General features: G+C 43.5%; 1 protein-coding gene across 2 annotated transcripts in view; it reads right to left on the reverse strand.

Moving 5' to 3' along the window:
- Positions 1–255: 255 nt before the first annotated feature.
- Tmed8 (transmembrane p24 trafficking protein family member 8) overlaps positions 256–21,763 on the reverse strand; it is a 32,857-nt gene continuing 11,349 nt past the window's right edge. The window contains exons 2-6 of one of the 2 annotated variants that reach the window (XM_021202142.2): positions 16,211–16,292; positions 10,820–10,949; positions 8,526–8,652; positions 8,034–8,339; positions 256–6,615 (exon numbers count right to left, since the gene is read on the reverse strand). In XM_021202142.2, coding sequence (XP_021057801.1) covers positions 6,398–6,615; positions 8,034–8,339; positions 8,526–8,652; positions 10,820–10,949; positions 16,211–16,292 — 863 coding nt within the window. In that variant the 3' untranslated portion in view covers positions 256–6,397. Of the gene's footprint in view, positions 6,616–8,033; positions 8,340–8,525; positions 8,653–10,819; positions 10,952–16,210; positions 16,295–21,763 lie in introns of those variants that run through there. The other variant, XM_029540947.1, reaches the window with a different exon arrangement.

A 21,763-nucleotide genomic window follows, 5' to 3' on the forward strand; every position in this document is an offset into this window, starting at 1 on the left:
ACAGGGTTTCTCTGTGTAGCCCTGGCTGTCCTGGAACTCACTCTGTAGACCAGGCTGGCCTTGAACTCAGAAATCCGCCTGCCTCTGCCTCCCAAGTGCTGGGATTAAAGGTCAGTTTTTCTTAATTTTTATATCTTAGATTATGAAAGATTCATAAGCGTTCGCTGAATACTCTTCCTCTTAAGCTGAAGAGAAAAAGATGAAGTTTCAAATGGCCATCAGTCAGACTTATTAAGATAGAACTCAAATATTTTAGGTGCACAGTGAAAAAGTTTATTCATGACAGATTTCAAAACTTGGAAAAGAAGACAAAAAAATGCACAAAAGCATCTCACAAAACTGTCACATAAAAACACCAGAACTGAGCTGTTAAAACCATGGCTCAGGGTTCATCCGTGTATCACAGCAACACATTCAGTGCTTTGAGGTGAGAAAATATAGTCTGACAGAAGAAAAACCACTCAGTAGAACAGAAGAACTAAGTGACAATTGGTACTGAGTTCTTAGTGCGGAAACCATACATGTGGACAGCATTTCTCATGACAGGCAGACATGGAAAACAAGTTCACTTGAATGGATTAGTTTGGATTTGTTTATATTTTGAAGAAAAAAGACAAGACTGTGTGATAGTTTCCCTTCAAGGCCTTTGGTGACCTTGGTTGGCATCAGCATATGATACGGAACAGTAGGGAAAGCATGTCTTCATGGTTGTCAGCTGCTTAAACATTTAGCAAGAAAACACAATCACTTTTAACCACTGATGGATCAGGCAATGGCTCCAAAGTAGCCCTTTGGATATATAAGCAAATGGCATAACGTGATTTAGGAAATCTCCAAGCACCTCCCCGCCTTCCCATTATCCTTATCCACTCTGCTCTCTAGAATCTATCACGTTGATTACAAAGCGTTTGCAAATGCTTTTGGTTTTTATTACAAAGCATCAAAAATTTCTTCTGTGGGTTTCAAAATACTTCCCATTATTAAGGGAACATGGATTTACCAACGTCATACATCACAGGATTGCTTTTTCCAGACTGGCTTGTTCTTTAACAAGGCTAAATGGAAATAACTCAGACTGATTAGATGAAAGCTAATTCACTTATGGAACAATAATCTCAAAACAGGACACAGATGTATTTTCAACATAAAATGTCTTAATAAAATGTACTATTAAGGATATGAGGGAAGGAATTAAGATAATGTTTTTCTGGATGAGCCCTGGCCTGAACCTAAGAATGAACAATGACCATAACAAAGAGCCATTAAAGACTAGGCATTTCAACCCTGAGTGGGGAGGAGCTGAGGAGGACTCCTTAAACCGACAGTGGGTTAGGGGCTCTTCGGTAAGACAATACATTATTCAACTCCAAACTTCAGAACCTTTCATGATCCTGTCAGAACTTCAGAAAATATACTGTCAAATACACAATTTTACTTCCATATAAGCAAAAAAAAAGCTTCCTAATTAAATGACAGGAAACTGAAATTTCATAAAGCATGGTGTACTTCTAGGTCTCTGGGGTGCCACTTTTATTATATCTTAGAATTGAGAGCCATGCCAGTAGTCTACATGCTGAGAATCAGATCATGGGTTCAAACCAGGACCAGCCCTACAACGTCACAGCCAGTGTACTGTCTTTGTACTTAGTTCATGAGGAATGACTATTTGTAAAGGAGCCAGACTATCGATACCCTATCAGGCTTTAAGTCCTTGATTGTGTTTTCTTAGCTGTGAGACTGGTTCAGTCTCTGGTTAGTCTTCTTGTTCAAGAGGGCAATATTACATCTCAGCGGGGACAGTGACTGCAAATTTGGCCACAAAGTGCTTACAGTGTTTCTCTGCACAATGGATCACAAGTCCCTCTAATCACACCACCTAGATAACTAGATCTTCTTTGGGAATGCCCACAGGTGTTATATAAGTTATACAAAGGACAAGTCTGTCAGTGACCAGCATCAGATACACAGAGGTCCAGAAGTTCTTGCCTGAGGGTCACCCGAAATGCCACCAGGAATAAAGAGTGCTTGCTTGCGTCATTGGGAATCAGATACCCAACATGTGCCTGGGTTTTGATCCTCATTTTCTACTCCCCAAAGGAGTGTGCAGCTTCCTGACCACGGGCACACAATGGGCACAAGGACTTGCTTTGTACAGAACCCATATCCTTTAGCCAACTACCCATATAGCAGCAAGGACCCTGGTTCCCTTCCTTCAGATGAAAACTTGCCTTTTCAAACCCTGAAGGGTCTGAAGGGGACATGTAATTCCCCTTTCCCAAAATGTAGACATTCTACACTTCTGGTCATGGAAAAAAATAGGAGCAGGGGTTAATGTGGATGTTTAGCCTCAGGAGAAACTCTAAATAGAAGCCCTGACAGAGAAAACTGTGTGTGGTGTGCTCTGTATGGTTTTAACATGTCAATGCTGTCAGGCTATCGAGGCCTGCTTGTTACCTAAGCACTCCCATGACTGCAGGGTTTGCGGTGTTAGACAAATGCATCTTAATTATGCCTTTGAGGACACATTCACAACTGTGGCTTCTGCACCACAAGTGGAACTGACTGACTCTCTCTTCAGCCCCAAAGGATGGAGACAGGAAACCAGTCCTCGGGTCAGGGTTACATGTAGCAGTGGAGACCTACCCAACAATGCATCTAGCTGATCCTGCTAACAGAGAGCACAGAGAGCTGGGGAGTTCTCCACTGAGCACAAGAAGAACAAGCCAGGCCCTGACTTACAAAACAGCTCCAATGAACAAAGTAGCACTGATGCACTAAGTGACTCCCGGGACGGACGTGATGGTTTGTTTGCTTTCCCAGCCTCTGTTCTATCCCGTTTTAAATGAACACCCTTTACTGCCCATTTAAAAGACAGTTCTGAAGTGCACAAACTTAATTTGTACCCCCTTCTCTCTGTCCACTAAAAACGTCTTCTACATAATTAGGGTCACTCAATCCCACACCTTAGAACCATGGACTCTGACATTAAAGGCAACCTTTCGCAGAGTGGTCCTTAAACATACATACACAATCACAGACTTTAGGGTTTGGATTTTGCCCATTCCTCATAAAGAAGGAACTGATACAGCTCGTCAAAATCAAAATGTATATATTATAAACTCCACAATAATATCTAATCCCATGAATATATGACAGTTACAGATTAACTTGTCTGTAATCATATAATGGGACAATATATACTTCTTTAAAAGTCCATTTTTCCTAAATACCAAATAAAGTATTTTTAAAGTGCATGAATCCATTCCTAGGAAAATTCCTAAGAATCATCTACTTTCAAGCTGCTACTATGTCCATGTGTTATCTGAGGAGTGTGTTTGCATGTGAGCGTCCTGAGGATGTGTCAGAACCACAGATGGGAAGGAAGGCTTTCCAATGCAGCTACACAATTACCTTGACACCGATAGGCAGTTAGAGAGGCTACAGTTGGAAGGGACATACAGCTAGCTTTCTGAAAGATGGAGGCCAACGGCCAGTTTTGTGTGTGAAGACCTCTTAGGCAGCCCATGTTGAAAAAAGGAGATCTGCATAAGCGGGGCTCTCTAACAGAGAGCTGACACAATACAGGGGACATCCTCCAAGTGGATGCATGGCAGACAAAACTAAATGCTAGAATCTTTGTTTAGAAACTGGCAGTTTGTAATTTAAAAATATATGTGGGATGAAAGTGTATGCTTTTTGTTTGCTGTAAGTTTTCATAATAAGATGTTGGAAAAATAGCACTTTAGATATGTCTTTTTAAAAAGCCTGTCTCTTAACAAAGTAGCAAAATTAGACAAATTGAAAATTTTAAGAACTCAGCCACACTTATGAAGAGAATCCTGATCACTGCTCTCCTAGAACTCCCTTCTTTAACTGCATAGTATTTACTTGTGCTCTAGAGAGCAGGGCGAGGGTAACAGCAGATAATTTATGTCATTGTTTGATTCTTTAAACTTGAAAACAGAGGGATCAAGGAGGTGACTTCTTAGACCCTTCAAGGTATGTGTTTTGTGTTCTCCATAATTACCAGGGTTTCAGTAAATAATACTTTGTCTCTCAAGTTCTTATTGCAAAAATTTAGTGCGTGAATAGTGCATGCATCATATTATGGACATGTCTTCCTTTAGGCATCTTATGTTCATGAGACAAACAAACAAACAACCCTGTGAGGAAAAGGTCAGTAAGAAATAACTGTTGCAGCATAGCCAGCAAGTGACAGGTACAGAGAGAGATGAGAAAGAAGCTCAACTTCCCTGCTGTGCACTACAAGAAAACAAGCCTAAGGAAAGATGGAGCATTCTGGGGCAAGCCCAGGGGCCTTGCTGCCAGGCTGAGAGCAGGCCAGGGGCCCACAACGAACAGAAGTATGGAGACTGCCTCTGACTCGGAAATAGCTCCGAAGAGGTGCTTCTTTGTTTCTTTTGTTTTCTTGACCAGAGAGTACCCTCAGTCAGTAAAAGCATCGAGTCCATGGTGAGCAGCAAATCTGCTTCACGGCCCACAGTTCACTCGCTTCTCAGAGGGCACAGAGACTTTTGCCAGTATCCCTACAAAGCACATCAGCAATGATGAGAGGATGGCGGCGTGGTGCTGGCTGGCTGCCGAGAGGCTATGGCGAGCCACACAGCCCACACTTTGCTTCCAGGTTGACAGCTACAGGATGCACCCTTTGTTCCTGACCACACCTACTGGCAAGATCCTGCTCTTTGGGTGATCACTCCTGTAGGACAGAGGCCTGGTGTGAGGCAACCACACAAAAAAGAAATGTGCCAATGGAAACATGAAGAGGGTGTCAGAGGAGGAAAAGGACTTTGGCATCCCATAATCATGGTGCTCTGTTATCTCTGACTCCACAGTCAGTTCTTTAAGTCCATCTGCATCCATAACACCTTAGAATCCCGCAGTGGGAACACTGAGATGTACCTAACACAGACAAGGTTGGAGTCCTCCATCTCTGAAAGGCCAAACTTCCCAAAGCATCACAGGGCTGATGTATTGGAATAAACACACATGATCATTTTCTAAGCCCTAAAAATCATCTTTAGCGCCATAAAAGAGGTGGCCTTCATGGCTCAGAGCAGATGGGAAGCCTTATGAGAAACAGATGGGAGCTGTTTCAAAGGCAATCTGAAATGTGCTTTAAAAAACATAAATAAAGTAATAAATAAACCTAATTATTCAAAATTCAGAAGAATGACAGACGACACATACTGGGAAACACAGAGGTGCGGATGGCTGCAGAGACCCATGCCACTGTGTGCCCACTCCACCAGAGGCCTTAGCACCTACTGCTCTGTGGCCACCCACTACAATACATACATTCTCCAGAACCTCAGGAGGAACAGGCTGTGAGAGGCTGTCTGTCGCCTGCAGGCTTTGGTCAAGTAAGATGCACACACAATCAGCAGCAACAGCAAAATCCCATGATTACTTTCCCTAAGGACCATGGACACAAACGCTTTCCATCCTCAGTGTAAAAAGCACAAACCAAGAACCACAGCAAACATGACTGGGTTTCACTGTATTTGGTTCCAAAGCAAATTTTCTACGTAAGACACATGGTCTAAGATGGGGTGTAGGGACTAATACCTGATTTCCAAAAGGGCAGGGTCTGAGATAACTCAGTCGTTACCTTCTACCCTTTCTTCATCAACTACCAGCACCCTTAGTAAGGGAGATAACTCTGGAGACAGGAAGTGATAGAGGCTGCCTTTCTTCTCTTAGGACACTGACCACAGCTTGCAACTGCTTGGAGGTTCTTGCTACGTGGCAGAAACACAGACTTGGTGAAGAGAAAGGAGGAAGGGTCTAATCACCAGGAATAATAATATCCATTCAAGGCAGTGTGGTCTCCCAGCCTGAGCTAGAGACTAAGAAGACCCAGCAGGCAGGCAGGAGTCTGGCAGTGGTGAAAGGCTGGATAGAGAGCATTTTCCATCCAGAAGATTGGGCTCTTCCATAGACAGTGTGCTTTCCCTCTCTGGCACCTCAAAATGTAAAGAAGGCAGGCGCTACTAGGTACACTGGCATCACAGGCTCTGGAGAAGAGTGAGCGGCAACCTGAATGATGGGCTTTACCAGAGTGAATCCATTTCTTAAAAGACATCCTTCTACTTCATTTTAGGCTTTTGCCTCATAGGGGCCTTCTGAGAGGGTTTTTGCTGGAGTCAGAAACAAGAGTGTAAGTCAGGGACCACAGAACAGGAGCACTACACACCACCACCTGCAGAAGCCAAGAAAGGAGAAAAGCTACATGGGGTCAATAGTCAGGCATGCCAGGCAGGGCACGAGGCTTCAGAGCCCCACACAGAACTTTAGGCTCTTGCTTATACACAAGAGGCACCAGCTGGCAGCCTGCTTCAGCCAGCAAACACAGCCTGCCCTAGCCCAGCATTCTTCAGCTAGTGTAGTAGATATGGAAGTAGAGAGTCTTGTTGCGGAGCAAGGAGTACGAGTTATCAAACTTGAGCAAGTAGATGCCCTCCCCAGGGTAGTCATGGCTGCCAGCTTGCACATCTCGGTGGCTATCCCGCCGGTACACAGGCATGACCTCCCCATAGCGGCCCCGTAGAGAACTCCTGGAGCCTCTCTCCACATCTCCCACGGGGACAGGCTCTGTAGGAGCAAAAGGACAGAGTTTAGATAGGAGTTTATAGACTGAATACATCCTGCATGAAGGTGAGAGAGTGGTTCTCCCATGGGAACTCTATTGTCTTCCCACATGTACTAGGAAAAGTCCACAGATCTTGGTCATCAACATGACTGTGGAGTGAAACTGGCATCCAGTAGCCCAGAGTCCAAGAGTCTCAATAATCAGTAACGTCTCCTTTGAGAAACCGTGATCCAGCCCGATAACCTTACAAGTGTCTGATTTCCAATGGGGAAAAGTGGAAAAGCTACTTAAAAGAGTAAAACCTGAGCCAGGTGTGGTGGCACATGCCTTTCATCCCAGAACTTGGGAGTCAGAGGCAGGCGGATTTCTGAGGCCAGTCTGGTCTACAAAGTGAGTACCAGGACAGCCAGGGCTACACAGAGAAACCCTGTCTCGAAACACCAAAAAAAAAAAAAAAAAAAAAAAAAAAAGAGTAAAACCTGGAAACCCTTACAGTACGTGAAAGGAGTAGCTAACATAAAGGAAATACAGGTAAACAAATTGTATAATGTGGCCCTAAAACTCCCACTTGGTGTCCTGAAAAGTAGCGAGGAAGACAAAAGGTCCCCTCATCCATCCCTAAGTACCTATGCATCCCTCCTGGGAGACTTGAAAGAGCAAGGGAAGAGAGAGATTCACAGTCATACATCAAAGCCAAGGACTACAGCGAAAGCTCAGGGGTTGCGTCTAGATTCCTCTCCATTTGTCACATCTCCAGGAGACACTGCAAATACCAAGAATGGAGAAGAGAGGGGCTTGAGCAATGTCTCAGTGCTTTAAGAGCACTAGCTCAAGTCCCAGCACCCACATGGTGGTTCGCAACCATCTATAACTTCAGGTCGAATGGATCTGATGCCCTCTTCTGGCCTCCACAGGCACCAGGCACATACATGGTACACAGAATACAAGTACGCATAATATGCACATAAAATACAATAGTTAAAAAAAATTCTAAAGAATTAAAGAATGGAGCAGAGACCACTACTCTTAACATGAAGCAAAGAATGTGTATTCTGCTAGCAGTGGCAGTTTAGAAGAAAGAGGAAAGAGGAGAGGGGTGCTTTTAGTTTAAGCCAGTGTGGCTGAAAATTAAGAATAAATATTCCAAAACAAAGAGAGAAAAAACATAATCTTGGGTTCCAGTGTAAGCTGGAAAACCCTGCTGCCCACACATGGAAAAAGGGGAAATAACTAGGAAATACTTGTTAAAAGAGGGAGGGGTAGAGGGGAGGGGCAGAGGGGAGAGACCCACCAAAGCATTAATATAGACCCCGTCAGCTTGCAATGCTGCCTTGCATTCTGAATGGGAAGAGAAATGCTACAATCCATGAAGCAGCCACTAGCAACTAGGTCAAGCAAAATGAATGAAAATTAAATTTACCTTCAATCTCCTCCTCTTCCTCCTCTTCCTCCTCCTCATCCTCGCTGGAATCACTGACCTGCACAGTTATATCAGTGCTGGTTACCGGGGTCCAGTCAAAATAAACTCCAAAGCCAATATCATAGTCATCAGTTGCAAATTCCCAGCAGACTCGCTTTCCCTCGGGATGGGTGGGGACCCGGATAGTGACCACTTCTCCTCGCTTCACTACCAGGCGGCTGTTCTTCTCCTTGCCCAGCTTGCTTTTGAACTCCTTCACTTTGGCAAAGGTCCAGACACATGGAGGAGCCATCAGAGGTGGAGAGACTGAAAGGACAGACAGCTTACTATTGAGAAGCTGGGGAGACGCCCCTGACCCAGCATTTTGCTAGGTTAACACACAACATTCTTTCTAAGAGCTTCCACCAATTTGTTTTCTTTCCTTCTAGCTTCCATCCTTCAAGCATCTACTGGAAATGAAGAAACTATTTTCTATGCTTCCAAAGGTCTCACCTTTCCTGTGGTCCCCCAGAAGATCTGCAGATTCCAAATCCGCTGAAAGAACATCTATAGCCCCAGTGTGCTCAGACTGGATCATGACTGTGTCTTCAGGTCGCTGTGGAGCTTGGTACTTGGCCATCTACACAACAGAATTCTGGTTAGAGGACTTATGATGTCAGATTCCAATTAGCATCTTTCCTAATGCAGGCTGCCCCACCGCTTTCCTGATACCACATCCAGAAAGTTAGTGTGCTAATCAACATTGCTTCTTTCTGCCAAGTGCAAGTTAACTTCAAATTCTACTTTTTAACATTACCAAAGTGTCTCCTAATGATTCTTTTCTCCCCTGTGTCTGTAACTTTAGAAAAGCGTTGTTTTGTTTCCTTTCAGAAACCCTCTGCAAGGGGCTGGTGAGATGGCTCAGTGGGTAAGAGCACCCGACTGCTCTTCTGAAGGTCTGGAGTTCAAATCCCAGCAACCACATGGTGGCTCATAACCATCCCTAACAAGATCTGACTCCCTCTTCTGGAGTGTCTGAAGACAGCTACAATATACTTACATATAATAAATAAATAAATCTTTAAAAAAAAAAAAGAAAGAAAGAAACCCTCTGCAAAACCTTCCCCACAAATACCCTCACAGGTTGCTACAGGCCTACATCAGTAGGGTTTCCAACACATTCCCACCTGCAAGGCTACTCCACTCAACAATTACTTCTCTATCTCTATCAGCCACCATATTTAGTAAAAACATCACAAAGTATCTGGTTTCAAATTTTCCTCTTCCTTCCATCCCTCTGTATCCTTTTCCTATTTCTCCCTAACTCATCCCTCAGGCTACAAGTTTCTCCCCCTGTACTTCACAAGCAATGTTCTTCGTGTGTGTGTGTGTGTGTGTGTGTGTGTGTGTGTGTGTGTGTGTGTGTGTGTTGTCGCATATGTATGGGTGCCTGCAGAGGACAGAAGAGCACATTAGCTACACTGGAGCTAGAGTTACAACAGTTACAGGCAGGCAGTCGTGAGCCACCTGATATGAATGCTGAGAAGCAAACCCAGGCCCTCTGGAGAAGCAGCAACTGCTCTTAAGTACTGCATCAGGGAGCCATCTTTCTAGCTCCGCAGTGTTCTCTTACTAATTACAGTTTCACTTTAAGCCAGCCATAGGACTGTTCCCTTTGAACAGTGTATTGCTGCCAGAGTCCCAACCTGCATAAAAGGAGACAAATGGCATTTGATGCAAAAAGCCCTTGCTACCCACACTGAAGTCTGTAATCTAGAGGGATTTCTCTCCAAATCTCTTACAGTGTGTTCCTTGTTTCATGTTATTATGCCTTAATTTCCTGTTCTACACCCATGGGGAAGAGCACACCAGTGAGTCAGCAATCCAGTTAGAGAGGCTGGAGTTGTACTTGTGCAAGGACATCGAGTTGTAATCCTCCCAGGCTGTGTTCTCACAGATGTGTTTCAGAGGCCGAGCCTCTCCTCAGCCACACAGCTAAGTAATTCGAACCAGACCTTGCCTACCAAGTTTAAAGGAACCCTTCCTTTTACAGTGTGGATGTAATTTGCAACTTAATTAGCAGCAGAGTCTATGTAAAGCTTTTAGCCTTAGTTCCACAACTGCTAAGTGGGGACACAGTGGTGTCTGTCTCACTGGAGTGTGATCAGCAGTAATGAAGTTTAGACTACCAAGTGTTATGCAAGAGGTGTAATGCTTCATGTCTTTACTGATACAAATTCTAATTACATCATCACTATCAATGCAAATATAAACACAAAACACCCCCACCTGCCGTGCCTAGGTCAAAGGCATCACTAGTTATAACACACTCCTATGGACTCTGCATGGATAGAGTAGACCTCCAGCTAACAGTCAGTGACTTCAGGTTGTTCATGTCAGGGTCTTAGAGAACATGAGATGTCTGTTCTGACACTTCATTTTTTTGTGTGACAGTCTGTGCGGGAGTGACAAATAATTATTCTCCAAACAATTAAAACTGAGATGCCTCACAGGGGTGTCTAACCCATGTCCCCTGGGCTGCATGAAGCCTAAAGTTACTTAAAATACTGAGGTTTTTTTCAAAAGACATTTTTTTTTTCTATAACCCGACAATACAGTTCTCAAGTGTGAGCTTTATAGATGATGGCATGTCACAATGTCCAAAGGTTGGATGTGCCTGCTTGGGGTGACAGCGACTTCTGAGAGCCACTGTCTCAGAAGAGAAACTTCTAACCTATTCATTCTGTGCCTAGGTGCGGGTGCCAGAAGCTCGCCTTCCCCAAGAGCCAGCCTGAGGGTGCCCCTACCTCACTGAGAACCTGGGTCTGGCCTGCTGGCAGCGACGCCTGCTCCCCCGGAGTCTGAAGCTCTGAGGCACCAGCCACTTTCTGTAGATCTTCCGTGGTATCCTTACTCGCTGGAGATACCATCTGTGGCCTCTCGGAGGAAGAAAACAGGTCAGTTCAAGGGGTCTTTGAAGAGGCATAATCGTTCTGGAGGGACTCTGAAATGCAACAGCATTCAAAAGACACCCCACCCACTGAGCTCTGCACTTAGGTCCGTGTCACTTTAGCTGACCACTGACTGTTTACAGTAAAGGCACAGGGACTGAAAAAGCCAGTCCCCAGGCTCCAGAGCCACAACAAACACATAGCTCAGTCATAAGATGGACTCAGAGTCTGCTGCACATGTTTGTGGCATACGGTATGATGCAGTGCTATATGTCGGTTCTGTGAAATGATTAAATGGGTCAACATATTCATTACCCCAATTCTCAGTTTTTGTATTATAAGTACATTCTTAATTTACTCTTTGTAATTTTGAGTATAAATGTATTAAATCTAATGACCATACTAGCAGAGACCTCTTGATCTTATTTATTCTGTCAACATAACACCCAATGTGTTCCAACTCCTGGTAATCATCATTCTGCTCTCTCCTTAGTGTGTGTGTGTGTGTGTGTGTGTGTGTGTGGTGTGTAAACGTACACAGGGACTCCTGCATTCATACAGAGGCCAGAAGAGGGCATCAGACCCCTGAGATTAAGTTGAAGCATCTGCAGGATGCCTGGCTTGTTAGAGCAACGCTGGGAACCAATCTCTGGTCTTCATGACTGGGAGTGGCACTCTTCCCCACCCAGCCATCCCTGCAGCCAGGCTGTTCTCCTCATCTTTGGGAATGGCTTCATTCCTCACTCACTATTAGCTCCAACCAGAATCTTTATACAGTTGGGACTCCCAGTTGTTTCCACACAAGTCACGGAGATGAGGCTTCCTGAGCCAGAGACTGGCCACTGAACAGAAAGTGTCTGTTGATTAATCTAAAGGATAGATGAGAAATTAACCACAGCTGGGAGGACTGAGATCTTTTCTGCCCTGACACAGCCCTCCGTAGGCTGCCCATCTCCATGTTCCAGTTAAAGTCAGTGGCTCACCAAGCTACACTTGGGCTGAACTGCTTGTGTCCTTGGTGCTGGACCCGGGGTGAGCAGATGGGTGTGTTCATGTTTCCCTAGGAAAAGGTCATGGGATGGGATGAGTTCTGCTGCCTTCCATTCCCACTGGCTTCAGAGAGACCAGAAATGAGTAGGCAGTCAGGGCGGTAGCACAATCCCCAGATTTTCTGAAAATCTACTACCAATAAGAGGTGAGTTTTATTTTTAAAGCAGGAGTTATATGCATGGTCTGGGGACCCCTGTAGTACTTAGGACCCTTTGAGAGGAGTCTGACACCTTAAAAGTTTTCAGAATACTACTAAAACACCATTTTCTTTTCTGCATTTTCTGCAGTAGGCAGTGGAATTTTCCAGAGACCACAAGACATTCAACAGGACAGCCAAACGAATCAAGATGCAGAGGTGAAAATTCAATTGTCTTTTATTAAACCAGACATTAAAGGGATTTATACTGTCTTACTGTACTATATTTGCTTTCGAAGTTGATTATTTTTCATTAAAGACATACTATCTATAGCACTATGGAGTGATTTAATTATTGTTTTCAAATGAGTAAAATAACATTATAATTTTAGGTCTTAATTTCTTATATTATTTTAAAAACTTTGGAGGTCTTTTAAGACAATGTTTTACTCTGTAGCCTACACTGACCCCAAACTTGTAATAATCCTCCTGCCTCAGCCTCCTGAATGCTATCATGGCAAGTGTGAGCCACCACACTCACTCTAATATAGTGAAAAATAAATTCCTGAGTTCTTCTCTAATTATTCAAAGTGTAAACATCCAAAAGTGCCTGGCAGTGGTGGCACAAACCTTTAATCCCAGCACTTGGGAAGCAGAGGCAGGTGGATTTCTAAGTTCAAGGTCAGCCTGGTCTACAGAGTGAGTTCCAAGACAGCCAGGACTATGCAAAGAAACCCTGTCTCAAAAAAACAAAAAATTAAAATAAAATAAAATCCAAGAGCCCCTGGCTTTTAGACTATTAGTACCGTTGTTTTCCTTGGTAGTATAAATAAGAAAATCATTTTCAATGTATAGATTATACCTTCTTCAAATAAATATAGCTATCTTTTAGAATACCCAAGTCCACCTCAGAGCAAACCAAGAAAGATGATGACTCAGAACCATTTGCTTAAATCATCTTGTGTAAATGGGAAATGGGTGAATGATCTTAATTCTTAGAAACCCAGAAACCCCAAACCATTTTTTTTGTTGTTGTTGTTCCTTGTTGTCCCTTTACTAGAAGGCAAGACCTATGCTGGGAACTGGGCCTTAAAACCTCTGTGTGCCTGGTGTCTCAAACCAACTCTGATTATGGAACTCTCAGGCTCTCTGAACTCTGACCTTACCTCCTGGACTCCCACTGTGCCCAGATCACTCACCAACAGTGACCGCTTGGATCTTTAACAGACCTCAGCACTTCCAGCACACTGCTGTTGGGAGCCGTGCACTCACTGTAGCCTCAAACACAACAACAACAACAACAACAAGCTACTTCTGGTTAGCTTGCTGCATGCTTCCCTCAGCTCTTCGCTTGAGGGTCGCCTTCTGGGAGGGTTCCTCTGGACGGATGACTTCCCTGCTTCCTTAACTGCACTTACTATGAACTGACATAATATGCACCACATTTTGTGACTGCAAGATACATATTTGTCTTAAAATTTGCCACAGCTGAAACATAGGGTCTATTAAAAGTATAATGTCAAAGCTTGTACCAAGCTCTCTCACTGATCTGTGGGGGCTTCAACTGGTGCTTGGAATACTATCAATTGGAGGAAACTGTTCAAGTGTTCTGTCTAGACCACACTGGACAGAAAACAGATGCCTACGGGGTGACGTTCCTAGTCTCAGGGTTTTTGTTTTGTTTTGTTTTGTTTTTTCAGTGCCAAATTAGAGATAGTTCATGTTTTCTTGCAGTTGTTTTTTTCTGGGGGGACAATTATGGCTTTGTTTATCTTCTCATTGATGGTGCAGGCTTTTGATATCCTAGTGTTGGGGACCCTATTAGACTCTAGCTGGAAGACTTTTCCATTCTCGGAGTGTGTCAGATGTGACATGTGACCTTCTCAATCACCCTCTCACATTTCAGGTAGGCTGGAAGCCAGCAAGTCCAGCAGATCCTTGTCTCTCTCTTCCCCTGACTGGCAGGCATGCCCAGTGTTATGTGGGTGCTGGGATCTCAACCCCAGACTTCATGACTGTAGAGCAAGCAAATGCTCTTCACCACTAAGTCATCTAATACCAATTTAAAAATACTTTCAAGAAGGCTTGTAATATCCATGTGAATTTAATATTCACATTTGAATTATATGGTCTAAAGAATCAGTGAAAGGTTATTTTGGGCAAGACAAGTTGCCAATCAGTTGATGCCAGTGATAGACCACATTTAATTGACTTCTAAGTCAATGAAGTGTTCTAGCTCATGCTGCCCCAGAACAGGGAGACTAGCCTGAAGGATAGGGAGAAGCTGGCCAGGCAGACACCCTCACTAGAAGAGCTAGAAAGCTCCATTGTTTCCATTTCCCATAGACACTAAACACAGGCGCCCGAAGCTACCTTCATGTGTGCTGGGGCTTCTTTACTCCCAAATTTATAAACAAAACTTTAAAATTAAATCATTTTGTCTATGAATGTTATATGATTCTCAAAAAACTTACATTCCATAAACCAGTTCTCTGCTCTAGACCCATCCTTTAAAGATCCCTCTCACCTAAGAGACAGTGAGAGGAAGATGAAAAGTCCCTCTCCTTAGGGAAGGTCAAGAGCCTAAACTACTCGATATCATTAAGACTTTGAGGGGCTGGAGAGATGGCTCAGTGGTTAAGAGCACTGGCTGCTCTTCCAGAGGACCTGGGTGTGATTCCCAGAACTCATATGGTGGCTCACAACTGTCAGTAACTCCAATACCTTCTTCCAGCCTCTGTGGACTCCAGAAATGCTTATTGTGCACAGATATACATACAGGCAAAACACACACACACACACACACACACACACACACACCACACACGCACACAGAGAGAGAGAAAGCAAGCCATGAGGAAGACTTCTGTCTACAGCAGCGCAGCCTTCCTAAGCACAGAACCTAGCTCTCTACTATCAGTCATGAGGAGGTGCTACAGCTGGGGGACCAAGTACACACTCTCCTTTTCACTCTCCTCACTTTTTTATTTTTTTATATTTTTTTGGAACTTTTAAGCATTTTTTAAAAGATTTATTTATTTATTTTATATGAGTACACTGTAGCTGTCTTCAGACACCCCAGAAGAGGGCACCAGATTCCATTGCAGATGGTTGTGAGCCACCATGTGGTTGCTGGGATTTGAACTCAGGACCTAAAGAAGAGCAGTCAGGGCTCTTAACTGCTGAGCCATCTCTCCAGCCCCCATTCTCCTCACTTTAACAACAGGGAAGGATACCTATTTCACTGGCTTATAAGGATTGAAGCGATAATACATTTTAAACGACAGTATTTAACAAACCACTATTTCATAAAATATCGTTTCTATTATTATTGAGAAACATTCAAACAAAGCATGCTTACTTCTTACATTATCCCCATCTACATTATAAATTATTTCATATGCAGAAGAGAAAGAACTGCATACAGCTCTAGAAGCATGAGATGTTTAAAACTACCTTCGCACCACTTTTTCTCCCTGGCTGTGTTGGTGTGGGGCATGGAGACCACAGGCTCTACCAGGCAGCGCTACACAGGGACTGAGCAGCTGGATCAGAGTACCTGGTGAAGGCAGACTTCTGTGTTCCACTCGTGATTCATGGCTTCCTCACATGCTATGGCTCAGTATAACCCTTCCTTTCTACTACATGCATCTCAGCGACAGTCGGTGGATGAGATGAGAAGAAAATTAAGCCCGTCAGCCCAGTGGCTGGAGAGATGAGTCAGGTAAGGGCACTTGGTGCACTTACACAGGAACTCAGTTTGGTTCCCAGTCCCAGCGCAGGCAGCTCGCAACTACCCAGAACCCTAGCTCCAGGGAATATAACTCCCTCTTCTGGCTCCTATAGGCACTAGATATGCACATGGTACACATACATACATGAAGGTACTCACACATACACATAAAATAAAAATATACAGTATAAAAAAGAACAGCCACCTAAGGTGATCGTGTTTAACCTGAAAAATGACATTTAAAAAGCCACAAGTGCCTCACCCCTTACAGCTACTGCTGCTTTCCTTAGCAGTTCCTTCAGTCGCCCAAGCAGTTGCAGGTCCCTACCTGTAGGGTGAGGACTGGGCTGCTGGGTCAGAGGCAGAAGCCAGTGGAGAGCCGACTCTGGTGTTTTCCAGATCTTCCTTCTCTAGAAAAATCATAGGAAGAATTTGATATACGAGAGGAAACACTAGCACATGCCTATAATTCAGTTCTTGAGAGTCTGAGACAGGAAGATCAAGAGTTCAGGCCAGCCTTGGCTACATAAAGCGTTTGAGGCCAGCCTGGGATGCCTGAGACACTATCTAAAAACAGTCATTGTGTAGAGCCTAGTTGTAGCTCACCCTACATGAAAATCAGTTCAGGGGGCGATGGCTCAGGGGTTAAAAGCACTGGTTGTTCTCCCAGAGTGCCTGGGTTTGGTCCCCAGCACCCACATGGCAGGTCACAAATGTCTGCAACTCCAGCTCCAGGACACCCAGTGCCTTCTCCTTGCCTCCAAGGGCACTGCATACATGTGGTGCACTTCCATGCACACCGGCATTAACACTGATACACGCAAAATAAGAACAAAATCTTTTTTAAAAATCAATTAGAGCCAGGCAGTGGTGGCGCACGCCTTTAATCCCAGCACTCGGGAGGCAGAGGCAGGCAAATTTCTGAGTTCGAGGCCAGCCTGGTCTACCAAGTGAGTTCCAGGACAGCCAGGGCTATACAGAGAAACTCTGTCTCGAAAAAACAAGCAAACAAACAAAAAATCAATTAGAAATAGTTCAAAGATCTTCATCTAAGAATGAAAACTTTGAAATTGCTACAGGAAGCACAGGGCAAACAATTGAAAATGCAGGTATAACAGTGGTTTTCTGAGAAGGCCCAAGAGCCAGGGAACACTCACAAGAATTAACAAACAGAGTTGCAAGGAATGAAAAGACTTTGACACAGCAAAGAAGCAACTGTCATGGTAAAGAGACAGCCTACCAAGAGGGAATTAATGTCTAGAATATATAAACACATACACACACACACACACACACACACACACACACACAAATAATCTAAATAGTACATGGGCAAATGAACAGATACAAAACAAGAGGTACACATAGCCAACAAGTAGGCAAAGGAAAGAAAGAAAGAAAGAAAGAAAGAAAGAAAGAAAGAAAGAAAGAAAGAAAGAAAGAAAGAAAGAAAGAAAGAAAGAAAGAAAGAAACGGTAGCCGGGCATGGTGGTGCACACCTTTAATCCCAGCACTCCGGAGGCAGAGACAGGCAGATTTCTGACTTCGAGGCCAGCCTGGTCTACAGAGTGAGTTCCAGGACAGCCAGGGCTACACAGAGAAACCCTGTCTTGAAAAGAACCAAAAAGAAAAGTGACATACCATTGCTCTAAATATCATCTAATAACTTTGGCAAATAGATCAGTGTCTAAAATTGTCTAATTCCATTAGAAACCAGAAAATGCTTTTTCCCTAGACTAGCACTTTGAACGTGTATCCATGTGAATTCTTCTACCAGAAAAGATTCCCCTTAAGCATTACATGGCTACTCATAAATTCCATGGGAGACTCAGAAAAGAAAGGCAGAACCAGTATGCTTGATGCTTACAGGAGACTGAGGATCTTGAACTCAAGGCCAGCCAGAGCTATGCCACACAGTGAGACAATATTATTGAGAAAACAACAAGAACAACAACAAAAATAACCAAAGGGAGAGAAAAAGAGGGGAAGACAAAGGGTTAATTCTGTATCGACTGGCAAAATAATTGGAAAAATAGGTAAACAATGACTGTTAGGTATCATTAAGGCACATGCTTTAACGTATTTCTGTTCACATTTCCCTAGCCTTGTTCAGTGAGAGCTCCTTAAAGCAGCTCCTCTGCTCCCCTTCAACTGGGCCCATCAGCTGGTGAGAGAATGAGAAGAATGAGTTCACTTTCCCTTCCCCCAACTTCTCTATCACCTGGGTTGTTTGGTTTTTTTTTTTTTTGTCCTTTGGCCTATAGCCATGAGCAAGAAGGCCCTTGCTGGATGTGACCTTGGATTTCCTCTAGAACTGCAAGAAATAAAGCTTTGTTCACTATAAACTATCCAACCTCGGGCTGAGGAAGGTAGAATGCTTGCCTAGAGTGAAAAAGACCCTGGATTCAATCTGGCATGGGAAGGCAGACAGGAGATGCTCGATGATACAATGATACAATGAAGCTTAACAATACAGCTCAAAGACAGAGACCCTGCCTCTTATCCTCTTATGCCTGAACTCAGTTAAATTTTGAATTCTGAAAAACTGAGAGTATAAATTATCCAGCCTTGTTACAGCAGCACAAAATGGACTAAGACATACATGAAGACATACACATCATGATGTTTCCAAGTGCTGCACCCCAGATGTATGAACTGCATAGGCTGAAGGTAAAAAAGGGTGAGGAAGGATATTTCATGCAAATGGTAACTGAGAGAGTGCAGGTGGCTAGACCTCTATGAGATGACACGGATTCAAGCTGGACACGGTGACTCCTATAATCCCACATTTGAGAAAGTGAAGACATAAATTCAACACCAACCTGGGTCACAACAAAACCTTGCCTCAAAACCCCACAAAACCCAAGAATCAATTGATCAAACACACACATATACATACACATCTCAAGCCAAAAGGTGCCACAAGGGACACCAAAGACTATTACTTAATGATAAAGTGGTCCATCACTCATGAGAACATACTAACTTAGAAGGCTGAGGCAGGAAAATCAAGAGTTCGAAACTGGACTGAGGTCACAGGGTGACCCTGTCTCAAAAAGTCACAAAAACAAAACAAGTAACAGTATCTCAAGAGCCTAATATTATTTCATGTGTGTCTTTATTTTTTTAAGATTTATTTATTTTTATATATGTGATACATTGTCACTGTCTTCAGACACACCAGAATAGGGCACTGGCTCGAATTACAGATGGTTGTGAGCCACCATGTGGTTGCTGGGAATCGAACTCAGGACCTCTGGAAGAGCAATCAGTGCTCTTAACTGCTGAGCCATCTCTCCAGCCCCCTCATGTATATCTTAAAATAAAATAGTTGATTAATGTGGTAGTCTGAATATTCTTGGCCCAGGGAGTAGCACTATTAGGAGGTGTAGCCTTGTTAGAGTGGGTGTGGCCTTATTGAAGGAAGTATGTTACTAGGGGGTGGGCTATGAGGCTCCTATACTCAGGCTCCACCCAGTGTAAAATTAGAGTCTCCTCCTGGCTGCCTTAGGATCAAGATGTAGGACTCTTGGCTCCTCCAGCACCTTGTCTGCCTGCCTGCTGCCATGCTTCCCGCCATGATGATAATGGACCTCTAAACTTGCAAGGCAGCCCCAATTAAATGTTGTCCTTTACAAGAGTTGCCTTGGTCATGGTGTCTGTTCACAGCAATGGAAACTCTAAGACAATGGGCATACATACCATACTCTCATCCCTAACGAGGCCCATCAGTGTTACTTCCAGTTTTTCATCATTAATATTACAAGCTGTTCTATAGTGCCGTATGTACATTTCCCATCTTTGGCAGGGATCATCATTTTGCTTTCCTGGCAACAATAAGAGAATACCTGTTTTCCCACAATTCAACATCAGAGTACAATTTACAAACCACTTAGGAAATTGACAGAATTCCAAACGTGATGACTGTTTCCTTATCTTCCTTTCTGTGAGACAGGGTCTCGCTATTGCCCAGGCTGGTCTTGAACTTCTGGGCTCAAGTATTCATCTGACCCCGGCTTCCAGAGTTGCTAGGACTGCATTTGTTTACCATCAACCCAACTTGGTATCTGTGACAGTTATTACTGATTATCAACGTGGTAAGTTGATATATTTGTATCCGATAAAAACTTATCTAGAACCACCTGTGAGACAAGCATCTGTGAATGCCAATGAGGAATTATCTAGATTAGGTTAAGCTAATTATCTAGATTTAGATCATCTACTAATCTACTACTCCAGTGCCTGCCTGCTGCCATGCTCCACAACATGACATCCATGGACTTACCCTCTGAACGTGTAAGAAAGCCCCCCAATTAAATGCTGTTTTTTTTTTTATTTTATTTTTATAAGTTGCCTTGCTCATGGTGTCTCTTCACAGCAATAGGGAAGTAACTATGAAATTCACCATGATAGGTTGTACCCTTGAATTGTAAGCAAAAGTAAATTCTTTCTCGCAAAAGGAAGGGTCTTTTATCACAGCAACAAGATAAATAATTCATATATTACTTTTCATTTGCATTTATTTTATTAAGTTAGAGCACATGGATGCACATATCTATCTTTTACTTTACTTCCTTCTAGGCAATCCTCAGAAATAAAATTCCTTGTCATAAAGCCTGCCCATCAAGACTTTCATACCCACTATTCAATTACTCTCCAAGTTTCACTTCTGCTAGCAGGAAATAAATGTGACCATTTTCCATATCATAATGTGCATAATCTTTACCAATCTGCTAGACAGATCATGATGGCACGCTATTTTAACTTACAATCTTTTGATAAGTTACATCAAAACAAACCGTTTATATGTATAAAATAGTTTAACTTTAAAAAAAAAGTTCATACCATTTATAGCATTAGCCTACCTTTTCACTCAGTAATGATAGTGACCCTTTTGTGTATGTGTGCATTAAGTGTGTAGGTGTTTGCATGTGTGCAAATAGATGTGTGCGTGTGTGTGTGTGTGTGTGTGTGTGTGTGTGTGTGAACAGAAGTCAACCTCAAGTGTCTTCAATCACTCACCTTTTAGTTTTTGAGATAGGGTCTCCCTAAGCATTACTGGATGGCCTGGAACTCACTATGTAAACCAGGCTGGCCTTGAACTCACAGAGGTCTACCTGCCTCTACCTCCCAAGTGCTGGGATTAAAGATATCCACGACCACACTCAGTCCTCTACCTATGTTTTTTAATTTATGTGTGTGTTTGTGTATATGTATGTGACATGTGAGTACATGTATGTATGCTACAGAGTAAGTGTGGAGGTCAGAGGACATCTCTCAGGAGTCAGTTCTTGCCCTCCACCTTGTTTTGGGGTGAGGTGTTTCCTGCTGTGCTGTGTACTCCAACTTGGCTGGCACCTGAACTTCTGGGCAACCTCCCATCTCTGCCACTGGCCTCAGCACAGAGGTGCCGGGACCTCGGCACAGACAGAGGTGCTGGGATATCGGACGGCCACAGCCACATCCAGCTTTTTACTAGGGTTCTGGTGATTCTGTCATCAGGCTTATGGGGCAGGTACTTTTACCCATGAGCCATCTCTCTGGCTTCTACCTTACTTTTTGAGATAGGCTCTTACCAGAGTTCAACAATTTGGCTGGACTGGCTGGCTGGAAGACAAACCTCCTGTCTCTGCTTCCTCAGCACAGCTGTATGTTGTCATACCTGGTATTAACACCATGGTATTAGAGATCTGAACTCAGGCCCTCCTGATTACATAGCAAGCGCTTTACTGAGTGACCTCCCCAGCCCTACCCTTTCAACCACTCACAATAGAGCACAGAGTCTGTCCTTCAGACATCACTTTGGCAAACATTTGTATAATACATAAAAAATTGAATTAAAAAAAAAAAAGAACCGTGGAATCACCATGCCTGACCTTAA

This window comes from Mus pahari, chromosome 7 (genome assembly GCF_900095145.1).
Source record: "Mus pahari chromosome 7, PAHARI_EIJ_v1.1, whole genome shotgun sequence".
Lineage (NCBI taxonomy): Eukaryota > Metazoa > Chordata > Mammalia > Rodentia > Muridae > Mus > Mus pahari.